Source organism: Cucurbita maxima, unplaced genomic scaffold, assembly GCF_002738345.1.
Source record: "Cucurbita maxima cultivar Rimu unplaced genomic scaffold, Cmax_1.0 Cma_Scf00013, whole genome shotgun sequence".
Taxonomy (NCBI): domain Eukaryota; kingdom Viridiplantae; phylum Streptophyta; class Magnoliopsida; order Cucurbitales; family Cucurbitaceae; genus Cucurbita; species Cucurbita maxima.
The window spans coordinates 2,247,412-2,264,346 of record NW_019272029.1 but is presented as its reverse complement, the minus strand read 5'-3'; the positions used below and the strand labels follow the sequence as shown (position 1 = coordinate 2,264,346).

Here is a 16,935-nt window from a genome sequence, read left to right as displayed (position 1 = left end):
TTTTTTTTTTTTTTTTTTTTTTTTTTTTTTTTTTTTTTTTTTTTTGTTAATTTTGAATTTTTAATCAATTTTTTAAAATAAAACTAAGTTTTTAATGTTTAGAATTTTAAAAAATTAATAAGTTGTCTTTATTTTATAAAGAGTCTTATTATTGGATTATAAGAGTCTTATTATTGGATTATTTTTACTCTCTAATTTATAATTTATAAATAATCCAAGATTTCTTTATTTTATAAAGAGTCTTATTATTGGATTATTTTTACTCTCTAATTTATAATTTATAAATAATCGAAGATTTTGTTATTTTATAAAGAGTCTTATTATTGGATTATTTTTACTCTCTAATTTATAATTTATAAATAATCGATTATTTTATAAAGAGTCTTATTATTGGATTATTTTTACTCTCTAATTTATAATTTATAAATAATCGAAGATTTCTTTATTTTATAAAGTATTGGATTATTTTTACTCTCTAATTTATAATTTATAAATAATCGAAGATTTCTTTATTTTATAAAGAGTCTTATTATTGGATTATTTTTACTCTCTAATTTATAATTTATAAATAATCGAAGATTTTGTGTGTTATATATTGATACAGTTCGAAACTTTTTAGTATGAATATTTTATTTAAACATTCACCTTCCTATTTTGAATCAAAAAGGATCAAAAGGTTTTCGTGTTATATCTCATTCACGATTTCATCTCTAATCTTACAATCATAACAGTTTGTAGTCTTAATTCGATTCAATTCTAGCATAATTTTTTTCATTCGGATACATTTACTTATCTTGATAGAAAGATTTTCCGTGTTATATATCATCTATGATTTTCTATTTTTATAGAACTAAATAGAAATGAGTGAACAAATAGGGGTGTTTTCTATTCAAGCTGTTTAAAGATAAAAGGCTTTCATGGAAGGAATGATAATAGATTTATAATTAAATAATACTCTCTCTATTATTATGGTACAGATTTTTTTGGTAGTCCAAATTAAAGCCTGATGAAAATTTATGCTCAAAATGTATAATATCGTACAAATGTAGAGGTGTGGGCTAACTCTGAGGTAATCATATTTCCAATCTCTTTCTTTTCTAAGCTTTTCTGTACAAAATGGGAAAAAGGAGTTTGTTTTGGGTTTCTTACAACGCAAGGCAAAGCTTAAAAACAAGCACCAAAAACAAACATTCTTTCTAGTTGTTAAGCTTTGACTGTTGCAGTTTTGAATAAAGAGGTTATCCGTTCCAAAACCGAAGAAGTGGATCCGTACAATCGGACAGACACAGACTTCTTTGATCCTTCTCGTGCAAATTCCAAATCCTTCACAACGTTGCCGTCTCCAATGCTGTCTGGTTCCCCCACCAGAGGCAACGCCACTGAGCCTTCTGTCTCTAGGTTCTTTATCCACCCACGTAGTAAGAAGTTCACAACCTGTAATAACAAACCATTCTTTCAGTGTTCTTCAAACTAAAATCTCCCAAACCCACAAATTCATCAGATGATCTCCTTGATCAAAAATCAGCTAAGGTCTTATGTCGAGTAACGTTGGTATTGTTCTAAGATCGGTTCTTTTCTTATAGATGACTGAATATCTCAAACATAAGCATCTTATATTTGGAAGCAACTAGTATGGAGCTCGTTCGAGGAATAAGCAAGCTATGCTTGTAAGAGATCCCACATCGGTTGAAGAAGAAACAAAATATTCCTTATAAAGGTGTGAAAAACCCTCTCTAACCTACACTTTTAAAACCGTGAGGTTGACGGCGATACCTAATGAGCCAAAGCGGACAATATCTATTAGTAGTGAGCTTGGGCTGTTGCGAATGATATCAGAACCAAACACTGGGTGGTGTGCCAGTGAAGACGTTGGACCGCGATGAGAGTGGATTGTGAGATCCTACCTTGAATGGAGGGAGAATGAAGCATTCCTTATAAGAGTGTGGAAACCTTCATTCACCTATAAGGGTGTGGAAACCTCTCCCTAGTAGACGCGTTTTAAAACCGTGAGGCTAACGGCGACTTGTAACAAACCAAAATGGACAATATCGACTAGTAGTGAGCTTGAGCTATTACAAAGTTCTATATTGGTTTTCATACTCTTCATATAAATGACAATATCTACTGGCAATTAGTGGGCTTGTGCGGGGGCGGTTACAAAGCTCTATTTTAGTTTTCGGAGTCTTTATATGAATTCGTCCCAATAGAAACTTCGAGTTAAGGACACCCACCGACAACAACAAAAGAAGATACAAGGCAAAGGCGATCCTCATTCTTTAGTTACCAAATGCCCTTTCCCTAGAGCGTTTTCTTTTACGGGTTGGATTCGGTTGCGGTTTTTTTGTATTTCTCCTGTAAACTTCTCACATGCATTTAAGAAAGAAGTATACCTCAGGGACTTCATCATGGGGACAATGGCCAGCAGGGCTAATCTCATAATATGGAGCCTCAGGCATTCGCCTTTTCACCTGAAGCCCCCAAACAGGTTTCACCCACGGGTCTTCTTTTCCATATATCAGACAAACTGGCACTGAATTCGTATGGCATCTAAGCAAAACAAACAAACAAACAAATCTAAGCCAAAACAGGACAGGTAAAGAATTTGAATCTTAATATCAAAATTATGTTCCACCTTGATAAAGCTTCCCAAAATGATAGCTTTCCCTGAGGAGCAAACATAATTGATGCAAAAGATGCAGCTGCAGCTGGATGCTGTGTTGTTTCCACGATACGACAAAACACGTTGTCGACATTCGTCGTGTGATCTGCGTAGACTTGCCTGAGGATGTCTCCGATGCTCTCGGGGTCACTTATTTTCTGCCAACTGATATCGAACAGAGTGTGAAGAGAACAGATTTAAAGATATTCAACAGTTCATTGAATGATTCATGAACTTACACGAATTTTGTGAGCTTTCTCACACTGTCTGGTAATGGAAACTTTCCACTCCAAGGGAATATTTTGGCTAATCTTGGTGATCTTATAGGATTAGGAAAGAATCCCCAGAATGGTGTTGCATTTAGCAACGTAACACCCTTTACTAGTTCAGGATTGCAGGCTGCAAAGTATAATGCCACAAACCCTCCAAGGGAATTGCCCACAATGTAGACTGGCTCACCAATGACCTGCAATGATCATTTGGGATATCAATATGATTTTCAATGTCAGCTTTTAAGCAGTCACAATGAGAAGAGATGCTTCTTTTACGGATTAGTTTGTATAGCCTAAAGTTGGAAAATCTGTTTGTGTAGTAGAATGTATGCAACGGCCCAAGCTCACTGCTTGCAGATATTGTCCGCTCTGGTTCGTTACATATTGTCATCAGCTTCACGGTTTTAAAACACGTCTACTAGGGAGAGGTTTCCACACCCTTATAAGGAATGTTTTGTTCTCGTCTCCGACTAATATGAGATCTCACAAAAGCCTAAAAATATGTTCGGTAGCCCTTGTTTGACTTGTAAATTAGTGTAAAGTGTAACTAGATTGTTTTTGTGAGTGTGGGGGAAGGGAACGAGTGTCAATAAGGACGCTAAACCCCAAAGGGGGTGAATTAAGAGATCTCACATCGGTTAGAGAGAAGAACGAAGCATTCTTTATAAAGGTGTGGAAACCTCTCCCTAGCATACACGTTTTAAAAACCTTAGGGAAATCCCAAAAGGGTAAGCCGAAAGAGGACAATATTTGCTAATGGTGAACCTGAGTTGTTACGGTTTTGACACGAAGTTTGCAATATATCAGGTATAGGCTCAGCTACATGAATCTAACCCACAAGTCAAATGAATATCTCTAACACAAATTAACTATTATTTTGGGTACCTGTTCGATGAAATAGCGAACTTGATCCTGCCACAAATCAATAGAGTAAACAAGCTCAGATGCCCATGGTTCAGTCTCATCTCCAAAACCCCAAGAAGAATCTTGCCCATTTGATTCATTTCCTTCCTTAGAAGATGAAGTGGGATCTTCAACTGGTAATGACATGCCCTGGCCAAGAAAATCTATGGCCCATACCCTATAATCACGTCCCAAATCTTTAAGTTGCTTCTCATAGTGGAAGGAACCAACCCCAAAACCAGGAAGAAAAAGCACAGGTGGAGAGTTCACATATTCAGTTCCAGCTTTTTCATAGTGAACACTAAGTTTTGGTTTCCATTCCCAAAAACAACTACTGATTTGAGCACTGGATTCACCATTAGATTCATCAGGCAAACCAGGAATTTGAACTTTCGTCGCCGACTCGCCGCCACTCTCCGATATGCTTACCGAACTTCCTTCTCCATCAACCACATAGCCACCATAGCTACTACATAGGACCTTTGGTTGAGAAAATCTTCTTCTAGCTTTGATTCTAACACACAAGATTTCACGTTTTCTTAAACCAGATAGGTTTACAAAACTTGGATTCAAGGTTTTTCCAGCACAGTTTGACCTCAAGAACAGAACATTAATGTTTGGAACTGAGCTACAAGACAGAACCTCCATGTCTACAAAATTGTCCTGCAATGATTAGCCAAAGAAAAGAACACCGATTCAGCAACAACTTCCCCCAAACAGTTGAATGAACTTCCCCCAAGTTTGAATGAAGTGAGTAAGCTTTACTTAAAAAGAAGTTATTATTTAGGATAATTGTTTGACTTACGAAAATTGTTAGTCTTTAATTAGCCAGATTCGTCAGTGGCTTAAATTTGAGGAGAAGTATAAGAGATCGGTTATGCTTTCTCCACTATAAATACTTACGAGATGTATGCTAGTTTCACAGTAACAAAGAGAATTGAAAAGTATAAGTGTTCAAGGTTCCTCTCCTCAAAAGCATTTGTAATTGGTTCGACATATTTAGATTGTGAGTCATTTTCAACGTTACTAACCTAACCCAAAATCCGACAACCTCGATAAACAAAAAACATAGATCTCCAAAATAGAAACCAAAAAACAAGAAGATTATCAGAAACAGAATGATCGAAATGAAACAAAACTCAACAACAGGATGAACTCCTTACAGTGTTGGCGAAAATTCGACTCACCGACAGATTCTGAGCAAAATTACATGTAATTCTAGAGAATAATGAAGAAATAATCACATCTAAAACAGATCCATCAGCGGAAAAGGAACACAAATCGATTAAATTGAAGAATTGATAAATGTTGCTTGTGTGCTCATACCTCTAGTTAGGAGAGGGAAGTGGCATGGGTCACAGTCTTCTCCGAGTTTCCGGGAGATTCCAGCGAAACGAAGAGTGAGAAGAATTTGATGCTTAGACGCTTCGCCTTTCTCTGCAGACCAGGAAAATAATGGAACTTCGATTATCGAATTAGTAATTGGGATTGCCAAAGAATCAGACAAGAACAGAAAATTATTAATTATTTATCAAATTTTCAATAATTTGACTTAGACAATAGCGACGGATCCCGAACGTTCCGTTGCGTAATGGTTTTGTGTTTGATGGAAATTGGGTGGAATTATTTGACTGATTCTTTGTAATAAATACATTTCACATTTGTTTCTAACAATATCTCGAAAAAAAAATTCAATTTATTAGAATTTTAAATGAAAATTGAGATTATTCTCACCGTTTAATAATCTAATAAATTTCTATTTTAATAGTAGCTTTCAAATATTTATAAAATTTAAAAATAAAAAGTAATATTTCACCATTTTTTAACTTATTAAGTACGGTTTTAAACATGTCTGTTAGGAGGGGGTTTCCATGCCCTTACAAATAATGTTTGTTTCCCTATCCAATGTCCAGTTGTTCTTGGAGAGGTGGTTTCCAAACCCTTATAAAAAAAATGTTTTGTTTCTCTATCCAACTGTTCTGGGAGAGGTTTCTACACCTTTTGAAATGTTTTGTTCCCCACTCCAATTGGATGTAGGATCTCATAGTTCACCTCCCTTGGGGGTCAGCGTCCTCGCTAGTGTACTACCAAATGTCTGACTCTGATACCATTTGTACAAGACACGTTCACTGCTAGCAGGTATTGTCTGCCGCTTTGACCGTTATGGATCGTCATAAACTTAATGGTTTTAAAACATGTTTTCTTCTGACTAATATATGATCTCACAATCAATAAACATTATTTTCATCTAATTATTTTCGGTTGAAATCTTTTAAATTAAAATATGGATGTTTCAAAGAATATGAACGGTAAAATATATTTATAAAAATAATAATATTATTTAAATTAACAAGTAAATATTTCATATTCCCATATTTTCTTTTATATTCTAACCAATTTTTATACGACATAATAGATATATTGATAAAATTATAATTTTTTTTTTCAAATTTACAAGATAATTAACTATGAAGGAACATAAAAATAAAAAAATAAAAATAAAAATAAAAAAAGCTTAATTTATTTGCCCTCCCTCGGCATTTTGTGGATTAAAGTTTAAATTAAAAACAAAAGACTGTGACTCATAAAATTTAAGAAATAAGTAAAAAGGAAAAGGAAATAAATTTCTAAAAAGGGACAGTTGGCAGCTTGTGATTGGCCATGAAATGAGTAATCATCTGAAGGGCTCGCTTTGGTGCAAACGCTGGAACCTCGTGGCCAGCCCCTCTCACTGTTACAAATGTTAACCCTTCGTACTCAATTGTCCACCCACCAACCTATCCAATAAAAAAACCACACGTGTCTCAATTATTCAAACTACTTTTTAATTATGAAATTATGTTTTTTAAAAAGATTGTTTCCAAATTATAGGATTTTAAATTTAAAAAAAAACATTTTTTTAAATATTTTAAGTGTATTCCGACACCAATTAAAAACTTTACTGAATATATGCAATTTTTTTTTTTTGAAAATAAGAAAATAGATAATATATTGTATAGTTATTCAAATTTTATACTACATTAAAATTTATCATAAGGTGAATAAGAATTTGTATTTCAACATGTAAGTACCGTTATTTCTTAAAATTTATATTTTTAAATGATAATAAAAATATAGGAGTTAGCTTAGTTTGCTCGGTCGTAAATTTCATGTCTAATAATGATAACTTTAAAAGAAGAAAGTACCTGTTGACGACTGTACCAAGGAGTCCAATCTTGTTTAATCTTTAAACCAAGTTTATTCAAAGTGAGTCTAGTTGAGGTCACTGGAATTCTTCCATCAGTATCCCCACTGTCGTTAAACGCTTGATCATTATAATTTAGAATCAAAATTAATTGAAATTTCAAATGGTTTTGAAGATTTGATTTACCTAAACACCCATATGCGAAGGCCTCTAGCCACGAGCTTTTTTATTACGGGGAGTATTGAAGATGGTGCATCCTTCCAAAATGTGATGTTATCGCTGCAAATAACGAAAGAAATTATTGAATAAGCGACGTTTAAATGTCAGAGTGGGAAGTGTTGGATGAAAGTCCCACGTTTTTAATCTAGGAAATGATCATGGGTTTATAATAAGGAGTGTTATCTCCATTGGCATTAGACCTTTTAGGAAACTCAAAACAAATTCATGAGAGCTTATGCTCTCAAGGTAGACAATATCATATCATTGTAGAGAGTAGTATTCATCTAACATGGTATAAGAGTCGTGCTTTAAACTTACCCATGTTAGCTCTAGACTTAGCCATTCAATAGAATTTTCAAATGTCTAACAAAAGTATTGTGAGATTTGAAGGTATATTCAAAAAACGACTAATACTCCAAAGAGAAAAAGGAGTCGAGCCTTGATTAAGGGAAGACTTACTTGGTTCCGAAGGAGGTGTTGAATGAAATCGGCTAATTTAAGAACACTAACGGGAAGAACACTAACAATACTATAAAAAGGTGAAAACGATATCCATACTTGCAATGAGTCCAAGGATATGGAATCTTGGTGATATTGGCGTGCAGAGCCTTCTGAACGTCCGCTCTGTTCAGATATTTGTCAGTATAATCCGGCGAACAAGGATCGTATCCTACCGGCCTCTTATGCCATCCTTCCTGCACAAATTCATCTCCAATCGGCAATCGATTTCCAGATTCGACAGATCCGAACCAAAAAAGTGCGTAAAATCATGTTCAGAACTCACATATTTGGCGAATAACTGAGGCGCAACGCCGTTGATTGCGAATCGCTGCTTCCTTCTTCCGCTGCTGCGGCTCGAATTCGTTTCAACGCAAGTTGGAGAGTACAAACTGTACATGTCGATGATATTGTACACATCGAAATACTTGCTCAGAGAAATGTCGCAGGCCTTTGTTGGAACCGTATTGCTGAAATTGCAGTTTCTTACAATTTCTCCGTACAATCGATCAGAGATTACGGCGTGATCCCAAGCGTACTCAATCATCCCGCGCTGATCGGTTTCGTCGTCGAGCAAGGCGTTTCCGATCTGCAAGTCGACGTACACTATTAGAAAATGGAGACCGAGTGAGAAATTTTAAGCAATTTTCCTGAAAACGAGATGAACTACCATGAAGCCTTTGAAGTTTATGCGGTTTTTCTTCGAGATTTTCTTGTTCTCCTCGAAAATCAGCTCTGAAAGTTGCGGAACGTAGTGGCCTGAGGAAGAAGAATGATGATGAACAGTAATTTAAAAAGAGGAATTCGAATTCGTGATCAATTTGCTGTACCTGCGTAGCTCTCGCCGGCGATGTAAAACTCACGGGATTTGAATTGGGGGAATCGCTGGAACCAGTTGATTAGAAATGCGTAAGAATCCTTGGCTAAAGAAAAAAAGAATACAGTCATTTACTTTTAATTTACAATTTTGGTTCATAAGATTAATATTTATTAAATTCCAAATTTTAAAATTTCAAAAATATTATAAATTTAAAGTTAAATAAATTATTGGATTTATACCTGTGACAGTGTCGCCGAGCTCACTAATGTCTTTGCTAGTGTTGGTATAGGAGAATCCAACTCCAACGGGTGATTCCAAGAACAATAAGTTTGCCACTAAATCAATGAAAAATATTTTAAGTTTATTTTAAATAAAATAATGTGAAATTAATTATTGATTCACTTAGAAAAAATATATTAAAATAATTTTAATTAATACAATTGATTTATTATTATTATTATTATTATTTAGTAATACAAAATAAAAGCTATTTTAAAAATAATAATAAAATAACCTCTATTCCACGTGTGCGGGTTGAACTTGAGCTTCGGTTCGTCTCCTTTCTGAGGAAAGAAAGGACCCAATTCCTCGGCTGCCCCGTACCCGACTGATGAGCATCCGGGTCCTGATTAACATTTTAAACAATCATTAATCAAATTATTTTTATTTTAATATAATACACGTAGTATTTTAGGTGCAAAAATAAAATTAAAATAATTTAATGTAAAATTCAAGAAATTTGGCCTTCCCGTTGAAAATGACATTTTTCTCCCCATCATCTAAATATGCTTCTTTCCCATATCCATCTCTTAGGAAAAGCCATTGCCAACTGCACCTCTGTCAAAAAGAGGCTAAAATACAAACCTAAAAAAGAAAATAGTGACCCCCTAGGGACCTTTCTGCAATTCTAAACCAATTTTCCATTTTTACCCTCAATTCCTTCCCCACTTTTACGGCGAAAATAATTTTAGTACGAAAAATATCCCGATATTTGACATTTTTAAAGAGGTCCTTTCAATTAATGTCTCGATGCAGATATAATTTCATGTTTGAAAGTATGTAATATTATATTATTATCGAGTAATACTACCGACCCATAACCTAATAGCCCTAGCCCAACCTGTAATTAGTTCCTAGGATTGAGTCATCATGTTCTTAGAAGTCCGGACTAATTTAGGGAATGATCATGCATTTATAATCAAGAAATACTCTCTCTGTTGGGTTGAGGCCTTCTGGGAAGCCCAAAGCAAAGTCATGAGAGCTTATGTTTAAAGTAGACAATATCATATGTGGGGAGTCGTGTTCATCAACATGATATTAGAGTCATGCCCTAAAGTTAACCATGTTAATAGAATCCTCAAATGTCGAACAAAGGACTCCAAAAGAAAAAGGAGTCGAGGCTCCTCGAAAGCATAGTAAAAAAATGACTAAGACTCCAAAATAAAAGGAGTCAAGTCTCGATTAAAAGGAGGCGTACTTGTTCGAGGGGAGGTGTTGATGAAAGTATAGGCTAATTTAAGGAATGATCATGAGTTTATAATAAAGGAATACTCTCTCTATTGGTACGAGGCCTTTTGGGAAGCCCAAAGAAAAATCATCAGAGCTTATGTTCATAGTAGATAATATCTTACAATTATGGGGAGTCGTGTTCATCTAACACATTCATGTATTCCTCTTTTACTCGGGTGTCACATATACTAAATATAATGTAAATTTAAAATTAAATGACACGTGTACTAGATATTCCCTGATTATAGAACAACAATTAAATGACAACTAAAATTAAAAAAAAAAAATAAAATAAAATTGGCAAGAAAATAACCAATCTTAAAAATGTTGAAAGGTCGTTGTCGAATATTGGTTGTTGCATGACCATATAAAAACTTTGTATTTACTGATTTTTTTAAAAAAATGCATATAGTAATAGTTTGTCATTTTATGTCAATTATTATTATAATGATTTTTTTTCATTAAAAAAATAAATATAATTATGTAAAATACGACCTTTGACTTTTTTTTTCAATACGCAAGAGATTATTATGAATAATTTATAATTTTTAATAACTAAAAATCAGAGGAAATTCGAATTAATACACCAAAAAAACACGACAATAAATGCAAATTAAAAACAAATAATTAACATTAAGGAATTAAATAATGTAGGTTTTTAGGTTAGTAGTACCTCCATTAAGCCAAAGAAGAAGAGGCTTTTGATGAGAGTTACCAATGGCTTCAAAGAACCAATAAAACAATGCTCTTCCATGGCTCTCATTGACAGTGACATACCCAGCATATTGCTTGAATTTCACCTGTGGTTGTCCCGGCAGCCCCACGACTCGGTCCGCTTCTTGTCGAGCTAGTTCCTCTCGACCGACTCCATATTTTGCACCGAAACTTTCTTCTACCGAACCAAGAAGACAGAAAAGAAGAAGATACGAAAAGAAAGAAGTAATCACCGTAGACGCCATGAGAAATTAAAAGTCGGTCTAGGTCTCCGACACCGCCTCCGACCTCGACTCCGACCTCGACCACAGTTCCTTTTCTTTGTGAATGGTGTGGTTTAAATAGGGAGAGAAAAGGAAGAAAGAAGAGAATTGGCTTTTTAGAACCATGCGTGAGACTGCAGATTCTGTAAAAGTGGCCTTCTAATTTGTACCATTTTTTTTATTTCTATTTTAATTTATTTTTTTCTTATATATCCAGTTGACTTCCTATGTCACCAATCAGATTATTATTATTATTATTATTATTTATTATTTAAAAGTATTTAAGGGTATTTTAGTCATTTACCGACTCTAATGATTAATTTTTTTATTTTATTGAAATCCTAGTAATTACACGAACAAAATGAAAATCAATTAATATTCAAATTAGTTGAAACATAATAAAAGTGGAATTTTATAAAAATAAAACGTAGAAATTAATTATTTAATTAAATCTTAAAAAGTAAAAAAAAGATCGTTAAAAGATTTTACTTTTTATTATTATTATTATTATTATTATTATTATTACATATTTTACTTCTCGGAAGTTACCATAATTAGATACTAACTTCTATATATTTTTATTGAAGAAAAAGAATCTCTTCGTGCAGCAAGTGTCCAAATATTACATGCCACGTCATTTTCTCTTCTTTTTGTCATGATTGATATTTATTTTTTAATTATTTTAAAGGTAAATAAAAAAATTATTGAATGAGAGCATAATCGTAATTTTGTATTTTTTTTTTTTCAAAATTATTTATTTTCCTTTAAAAAAACATAAATATTTAAGTGTTATTTTTCTTTTTCAATATTCAATTTATTTTCTTGCTTGCTTGCAACTGAAACCGTTGAAAATATTTAAGGACTCTAAATTATATATTTATATTGCAATAATAATATTGCACACGTGCTCCCTGCTGGCTTTTAATTGTTTTTTAATTTCAATTTAAATATAATTCCGTTCCTTTAATTTTAATCTTAAATAAATTAAAATTTATATTTTTAGCAAATATATTTTGTATGCTAAACATTATATATTCTTTTTTAGTTAAATAATATTTGAATATATAAATTAAAAATATAATATTTAAAATTACGAATGAACTTATCCTACATAGTACATTTGTTCGAGTCAATATTTTTGTCTCTAAAATATAAATAAAATAAAATTATAATTTTTTTAGATAATTTTTTTTCTCCGTTGATATTTATATCTAAGCGTGAGTCAGGCTTACTCAAAATTTTCATATTCCCGAAAGATAAATAAAATAAAAGATTTGACACTTCGATGTTTATATATAATTGCGAGTGAGACTTACTCAAAATTTTAATTTTTCCCAAAAATTAATAAATAAAAGATTTTAGATTTTGATTATTAATTTATACAATCGAAAAAAATAATTATTTATTTGAAACGATGGTCAAATAAAAATTTTGACCAATAATATTATTGCTTTTTTTAATCCGTTGAATCTTCCCCAATAAGGGATATGTTTTTTTGTGGACTCTGTATCGTGACAGGTGGCCTATTTTGATTGGCTACAAAATTTAAAATATTTATCATAATTATTCATTTATTTTTCTAAGGACCAATTCATATATATATATATTTTAACTTAATTTAATTATTACGTTTTTTTTTCATTGAAAAAAATAAAATCTTTTAATTGTCGCATAAATAATTAATTCATAAATTTTTTTATTTATTTTACTACCGTTAAATTTGAAAAAATTAAAAAGTTTTTTTTTAATGTGTCATGTACCCAAATAATTGGGAGGAATTTAATATTTTTTTTAATTTAAAATAGGTTTGGGAGATATTGACTGCTCAACTGTACAAAAATATTTAATTAATGGAAAGGATAATATTTTTATGTCATATAATTTATTTTATTTTTACGTAATAGAAACCGTTAAATCCATTGTAGTCATCAAAATTTTAAATTGAATATTATCTATCACATTATTAAATTTAATAAAAAAAAAATTATTACTTTTTGGACTTCTACGAAAGTTTAGAAAAAACAAATATTATATTTAAAAAATTAAATTTAAATTATGTATAAGTAATTTTGAAATTATTAAAATTATTTTGAAATCATTTTAAACATGCATTTAATTTAAAATTATGTATAGAAAATGTAAAATTAAAATTTAATTCGAGTTTAAAAGATTAAAAATATGTTTATAATTGGGTTCGTTCTAATTTTTGTTTTGAACTTTTTAACCGGTTCAATTTTCGTTTTCGACTTTTGCTATGTCCATTTTGATCGTTCGACTTTTATATTTATTTTATTTTTAGTTTCAAAACTTTTTAAATGTAATTAATTTAGATACTCACTTGTCAAATGATGTCTACAACTAAGAATGTAACCCGAGTTGGAAAAATCTTTTAGATCCATTCAGAAATTTTGGGTTAGTTGGATTGGTGACTTGAACAATATAGATAAAGTTTATAACTCAACTCTATCTTCTATTTTCAAGTTGGGTGGTTGAATTTATTTATTTTATTATTAAAAAAATATCGATAGTACTTTTAAATTAATAACTAAAATCTCATCAAATTCAAATATACATCAATAGTTGTATTGTATTGATTATAAATGTTAAATATTTTCACTCAACTTTTTCAAGAATAAGATAAGGTTGAGTTGGGTTGTAACCATATATTCAGTGGTAAAATGTTAACACATAAGCAGAATCTAATTTTAGTTTGGCAAAAAATCAACTTTAAATTGATTTTTTTTTTAACCTAACTCAACTCTTGAGTTAGATAATATGAGTTAATTAGGTTATGAAGTCGAATGAATGAAAAAATAATTATTTTCTAAAAGGTAATAAACAACCCCAAAACAAAAATAAATCATTAATAACTCTATAATTATATGGTATTTTTTAAAATTATTTTTCCTTTCCAAATGTACGTAGAATAACCATTGTTTTTCAAATGGATTAATTTTTTTAATTTATTTTTATTAGAAAATCCCTTCTAGCATACCTTATCCATATAAAACTATTCTGCCACGTGTCAAATAATAAACTATAAACTTTTACCTATTTAATATTCTTATTATTTAAAAGCGAGGAACCAAATTTTTGTGAATAAATAAACCAAAAATAAAAAATCAACCACAAAAATTAGAGTTTGGAATTAATTAATTAATTAATTAATTAATTAATTAATTAATTAATTAGTAGGTCATCAGTCACACCCACTACCATCCTCCAAACCAAGTGTTCACTCAAAAACCAAAGAAAAGAATTTCCCCACACACATTACATTGTACCCAAACAATGACTTCTAATCAACAAACTCCCACCCAAATTATTTCCATTTTTTATTAAAAAAAGAATAATTTTTGGTTATTTCTCGCCATCACACTTTTAATGGCGACGAACGACGAACTTGCGATTGTACGGCACTCACTTCCTAGCAAGAACGTGAATTAAGTCAATTCATTCTTGCGTTACCTACGGTTAAGCGACGTATGCTTGAGCCTCTTACCTCGATTCATGCAGAAAGTTTTAGAAAACAGGAGTTGTATGTGATGCAAGCAAAAAGACAACAACATCTTACCACATATAACTAACTATCAGGAAATAGACAGTCAATAAAACCCACTTAAAATAAACTAGATTCGACTATTTGAATATAGCTTAACTAGCTAAAATACTATAATTTTAATCAAAATGTCACAAGTTCGAGAAAAAAAAAATAAGAATATGATAAATAGTTTTGAAAAATAATTTTCTTAATTGTTGGTCATAGTTATAAAAGGAAAGTAGCTTATTTAGGCCATCTTCCTCCCAAAAGCAACAGAGAAAATTAAGTATTTTCAGCTCACCAAATTGAAACCATTTTATTAACCCAAAACAAAGTGGAAAACAAGAAAGCCATCTTTGCATGCTTTTGGCTGCCTTATATTGCATGACTATTAAACTTAACTCACCAATTTACCATCAAAGCTTCCTCCATGTTTTCCCATGCAATTCCATTCCTTCATCACAAACCTATTATGGATTCCGGCAACCTCTCCTCCTCCTCCGCCCTGCCTGCTGTGGTTTCCGCTGAAAACTTCAGGCTCTGGCCGCTCCTTGACGTCCAAATCTTGGAGCTCTCTTTCGCTCTTTTCGTGTTCTTGGCCATCCATGTCATTAGACAACAGCGACGATATGGCTTGTCTGTTTGGCCGATCGTTGGAATGTTACCGTCTCTGATCACAGCAGCACGTGGGAATCTCTATGAATGGATTACTGACCTCCTCCGCCGTCATAAGGGTACGTTTCAATTTCGAGGCCCGTGGTTTAGTAGTCTCAATTGTGTAGTCACTGCTGATCCCCGGAACTTGGAGCACCTTCTCAAGACCAAATTTCCTTACTACCCTAAAGGGTCATTCTTCCGCGACACGGTGAGAGACCTTCTCGGTGATGGAATATTTGGGGCCGACGACGAGACGTGGCAACGACAGAGGAAGGTGGCCAGCATTGAGTTTCACTCGGCGAGATTCCGACAGATGACGGTGGAGTCGCTGGTGGAGCTCGTGCACTCGAGGTTGGAAACGGTGTTGGAGGATTTTGTGGAACGGAGGACGGCAGTGGACCTGCAGGATGTTCTTCTGAGATTGACGTTTGACAATGTGTGTATGATTGCCTTTGGGGTGGATCCCGGCTGCTTGCGCGGCGGCTTGCCGGAGATTCCATTTGCTAAGGCCTTTGAGGATGCGACTGAAGTCACTGTTCTACGCTTCATCACACCTACGTTCGTATGGAAAATCTTGAGGTATTTACAATAGTGTAATTAAATCATTTTTCAAGACAATCTGTTAAGAAAAAAACTCTATAATTAGAAGTAATTAAACAACTAATTGCTTAATTAATTTACCATTAAGCAGGTACCTGAACTTGGGAGTGGAAAAGAAGCTGAAGCAATCGATAAAAACCGTCGACGAATTTGCAGAGGACGTGATTCAAACACGGAAGAGAGAACTCTCCACGACGGCGCAACCACAAGCCAATAACCAGAGATCCGACCTATTAACCGTATTTATGAGGCTAAGAGACGAGCAAGGGCGGCCATTCTCCGACAAGTTTCTCAGAGATATTTGCGTCAATTTCATACTCGCCGGAAGAGACACGTCTTCCGTCGCATTGAGTTGGTTCTTCTGGTTGCTCGATCAAAATCCCGACGTGGAGAACAAAATTCTAGCAGAAATTTACAGAATCGTCGGCGAACGAGGAGAGGCCAAAACCAGAGAGTTCCGATTCGATTCGTTAGTGTTCAAACCAGAGGAAATCAAGAAAATGGAGTATTTGCACGCGGCGATTTCCGAAGCCCTAAGATTATATCCATCAGTTCCAGTCGATCACAAAGAGGTAATTAATCACTCATACACATTCCTATTTCGAAAGATTTCAAAAACCTAATCAATTACCCGTCCGATTCAGGTCGTGGAGGACGATGTATTCCCAGACGGAACGATTCTGAAGAAAGGAACAAAAATCATCTACGCTATATACGCGATGGGAAGAATGGAAGCGATTTGGGGGAAAGATTGTCGCGAATTCAAACCTGAAAGATGGATGAAAGACGGTCGGTTCATGAGCGAATCAGCGTATCGATTCACCGCCTTCAACGGCGGTCCTCGGCTGTGTCTGGGAAGGGATTTCGCGTACTATCAAATGAAATACGTCGCCGCCTCGATCATCAGCCGGTACCGGGTGGCGGTGGTGAAGGGGCATCCGGTGGAGCCGAAGCTTGCCCTAACTTTCTATATGAAGGACGGCTTGAAGGTCAATTTGATCAAACGAGAAGAGGGGCAGATTCGGAAATACATGAAGCTAAATTGACTGAAGCCCTGAAATTCAGTGGGAGTGTTAATAATTTGAAATAATTATAA

General features: G+C 33.3%; 3 protein-coding genes across 5 annotated transcripts in view; 1 reads left to right on the top strand and 2 right to left on the bottom strand.

Annotated features, from left to right (window-relative positions):
* Nucleotides 1-1,065: 1,065 nt before the first annotated feature.
* On the bottom strand, nt 1,066-5,352 carry LOC111488389 (pheophytinase, chloroplastic). 2 transcript variants are annotated; one of them, XM_023136113.1, is made up of 6 exons: nt 5,161-5,352; nt 3,817-4,497; nt 2,899-3,125; nt 2,633-2,824; nt 2,391-2,547; nt 1,066-1,434 (listed from the first exon to the last, which is right to left on the bottom strand). In XM_023136113.1, exons 2-6 carry the CDS (start codon nt 4,480-4,482, stop codon nt 1,204-1,206), a joined length of 1,473 nt encoding a protein of 490 aa, XP_022991881.1. In that variant the 5' UTR covers nt 4,483-4,497; nt 5,161-5,352; the 3' UTR covers nt 1,066-1,203. The 2 variants fall into 2 exon arrangements, with proteins under 2 accessions (XP_022991881.1, XP_022991882.1); XM_023136114.1 differs by lacking the exon at nt 5,161-5,352 and adding an exon at nt 4,998-5,105.
* Nucleotides 5,353-6,333: 981 nt separating this feature from the next.
* LOC111488390 (serine carboxypeptidase-like 34) lies at nt 6,334-11,178 on the bottom strand. 2 transcript variants are annotated; one of them, XM_023136117.1, is made up of 11 exons: nt 10,738-11,178; nt 9,070-9,180; nt 8,795-8,890; nt 8,566-8,658; nt 8,406-8,494; nt 8,022-8,324; nt 7,796-7,932; nt 7,205-7,297; nt 7,020-7,125; nt 6,444-6,611; nt 6,334-6,401 (listed from the first exon to the last, which is right to left on the bottom strand). In XM_023136117.1, the coding sequence occupies exons 1-10, from the start codon at nt 11,021-11,023 to the stop codon at nt 6,462-6,464; spliced, it is 1,464 nt and encodes a 487-aa protein (XP_022991885.1). In that variant the 5' UTR covers nt 11,024-11,178; the 3' UTR covers nt 6,334-6,401; nt 6,444-6,461. The 2 variants fall into 2 exon arrangements, with proteins under 2 accessions (XP_022991885.1, XP_022991883.1); XM_023136115.1 differs by having other exon boundaries at nt 6,334-6,611.
* A 3,810-nt stretch (nt 11,179-14,988) lies between these two features.
* LOC111488206 (cytochrome P450 86B1-like) overlaps nt 14,989-16,935 on the top strand; it is a 1,953-nt gene continuing 6 nt past the window's right edge. Inside the window, exons 1-3 of the mRNA XM_023135889.1 lie at nt 14,989-15,818; nt 15,931-16,411; nt 16,484-16,935. The exon at nt 16,484-16,935 is cut by the window's right edge and continues 6 nt beyond it. Of these exons, the coding sequence (XP_022991657.1) occupies nt 15,013-15,818; nt 15,931-16,411; nt 16,484-16,885 (1,689 nt within the window). The 5' untranslated portion in view covers nt 14,989-15,012 and the 3' untranslated portion in view covers nt 16,886-16,935. The remainder of the gene's footprint in view (nt 15,819-15,930; nt 16,412-16,483) is intronic.

Bases quoted from the DNA above. Each gene is read 5' to 3' on its own strand.
- LOC111488389 (XM_023136113.1), bottom strand. From the start codon at position 4,482: ATGGAGGTTCTGTCTTGTAGCTCAGTTCCAAACATTAATGTTCTGTTC. The intron at 2,548-2,632 runs GTGGAACATAAT...TGTTTTGCTTAG, and splicing joins TTTTGGGAAGCTTTATCAAG to ATGCCATACGAATTCAGTGC. The intron at 1,435-2,390 runs GTATACTTCTTT...TTGTTATTACAG, and splicing joins CCCATGATGAAGTCCCTGAG to GTTGTGAACTTCTTACTACG.
- LOC111488390 (XM_023136115.1), bottom strand. From the start codon at position 11,023: ATGGCGTCTACGGTGATTACTTCTTTCTTTTCGTATCTTCTTCTTTTC. The intron at 9,181-10,737 runs GTACTACTAACC...AATGTTAATCAG, and splicing joins TCTTCTTTGGCTTAATGGAG to GACCCGGATGCTCATCAGTC. The intron at 8,659-8,794 runs GTATAAATCCAA...TTTTTTCTTTAG, and splicing joins GCTCGGCGACACTGTCACAG to CCAAGGATTCTTACGCATTT.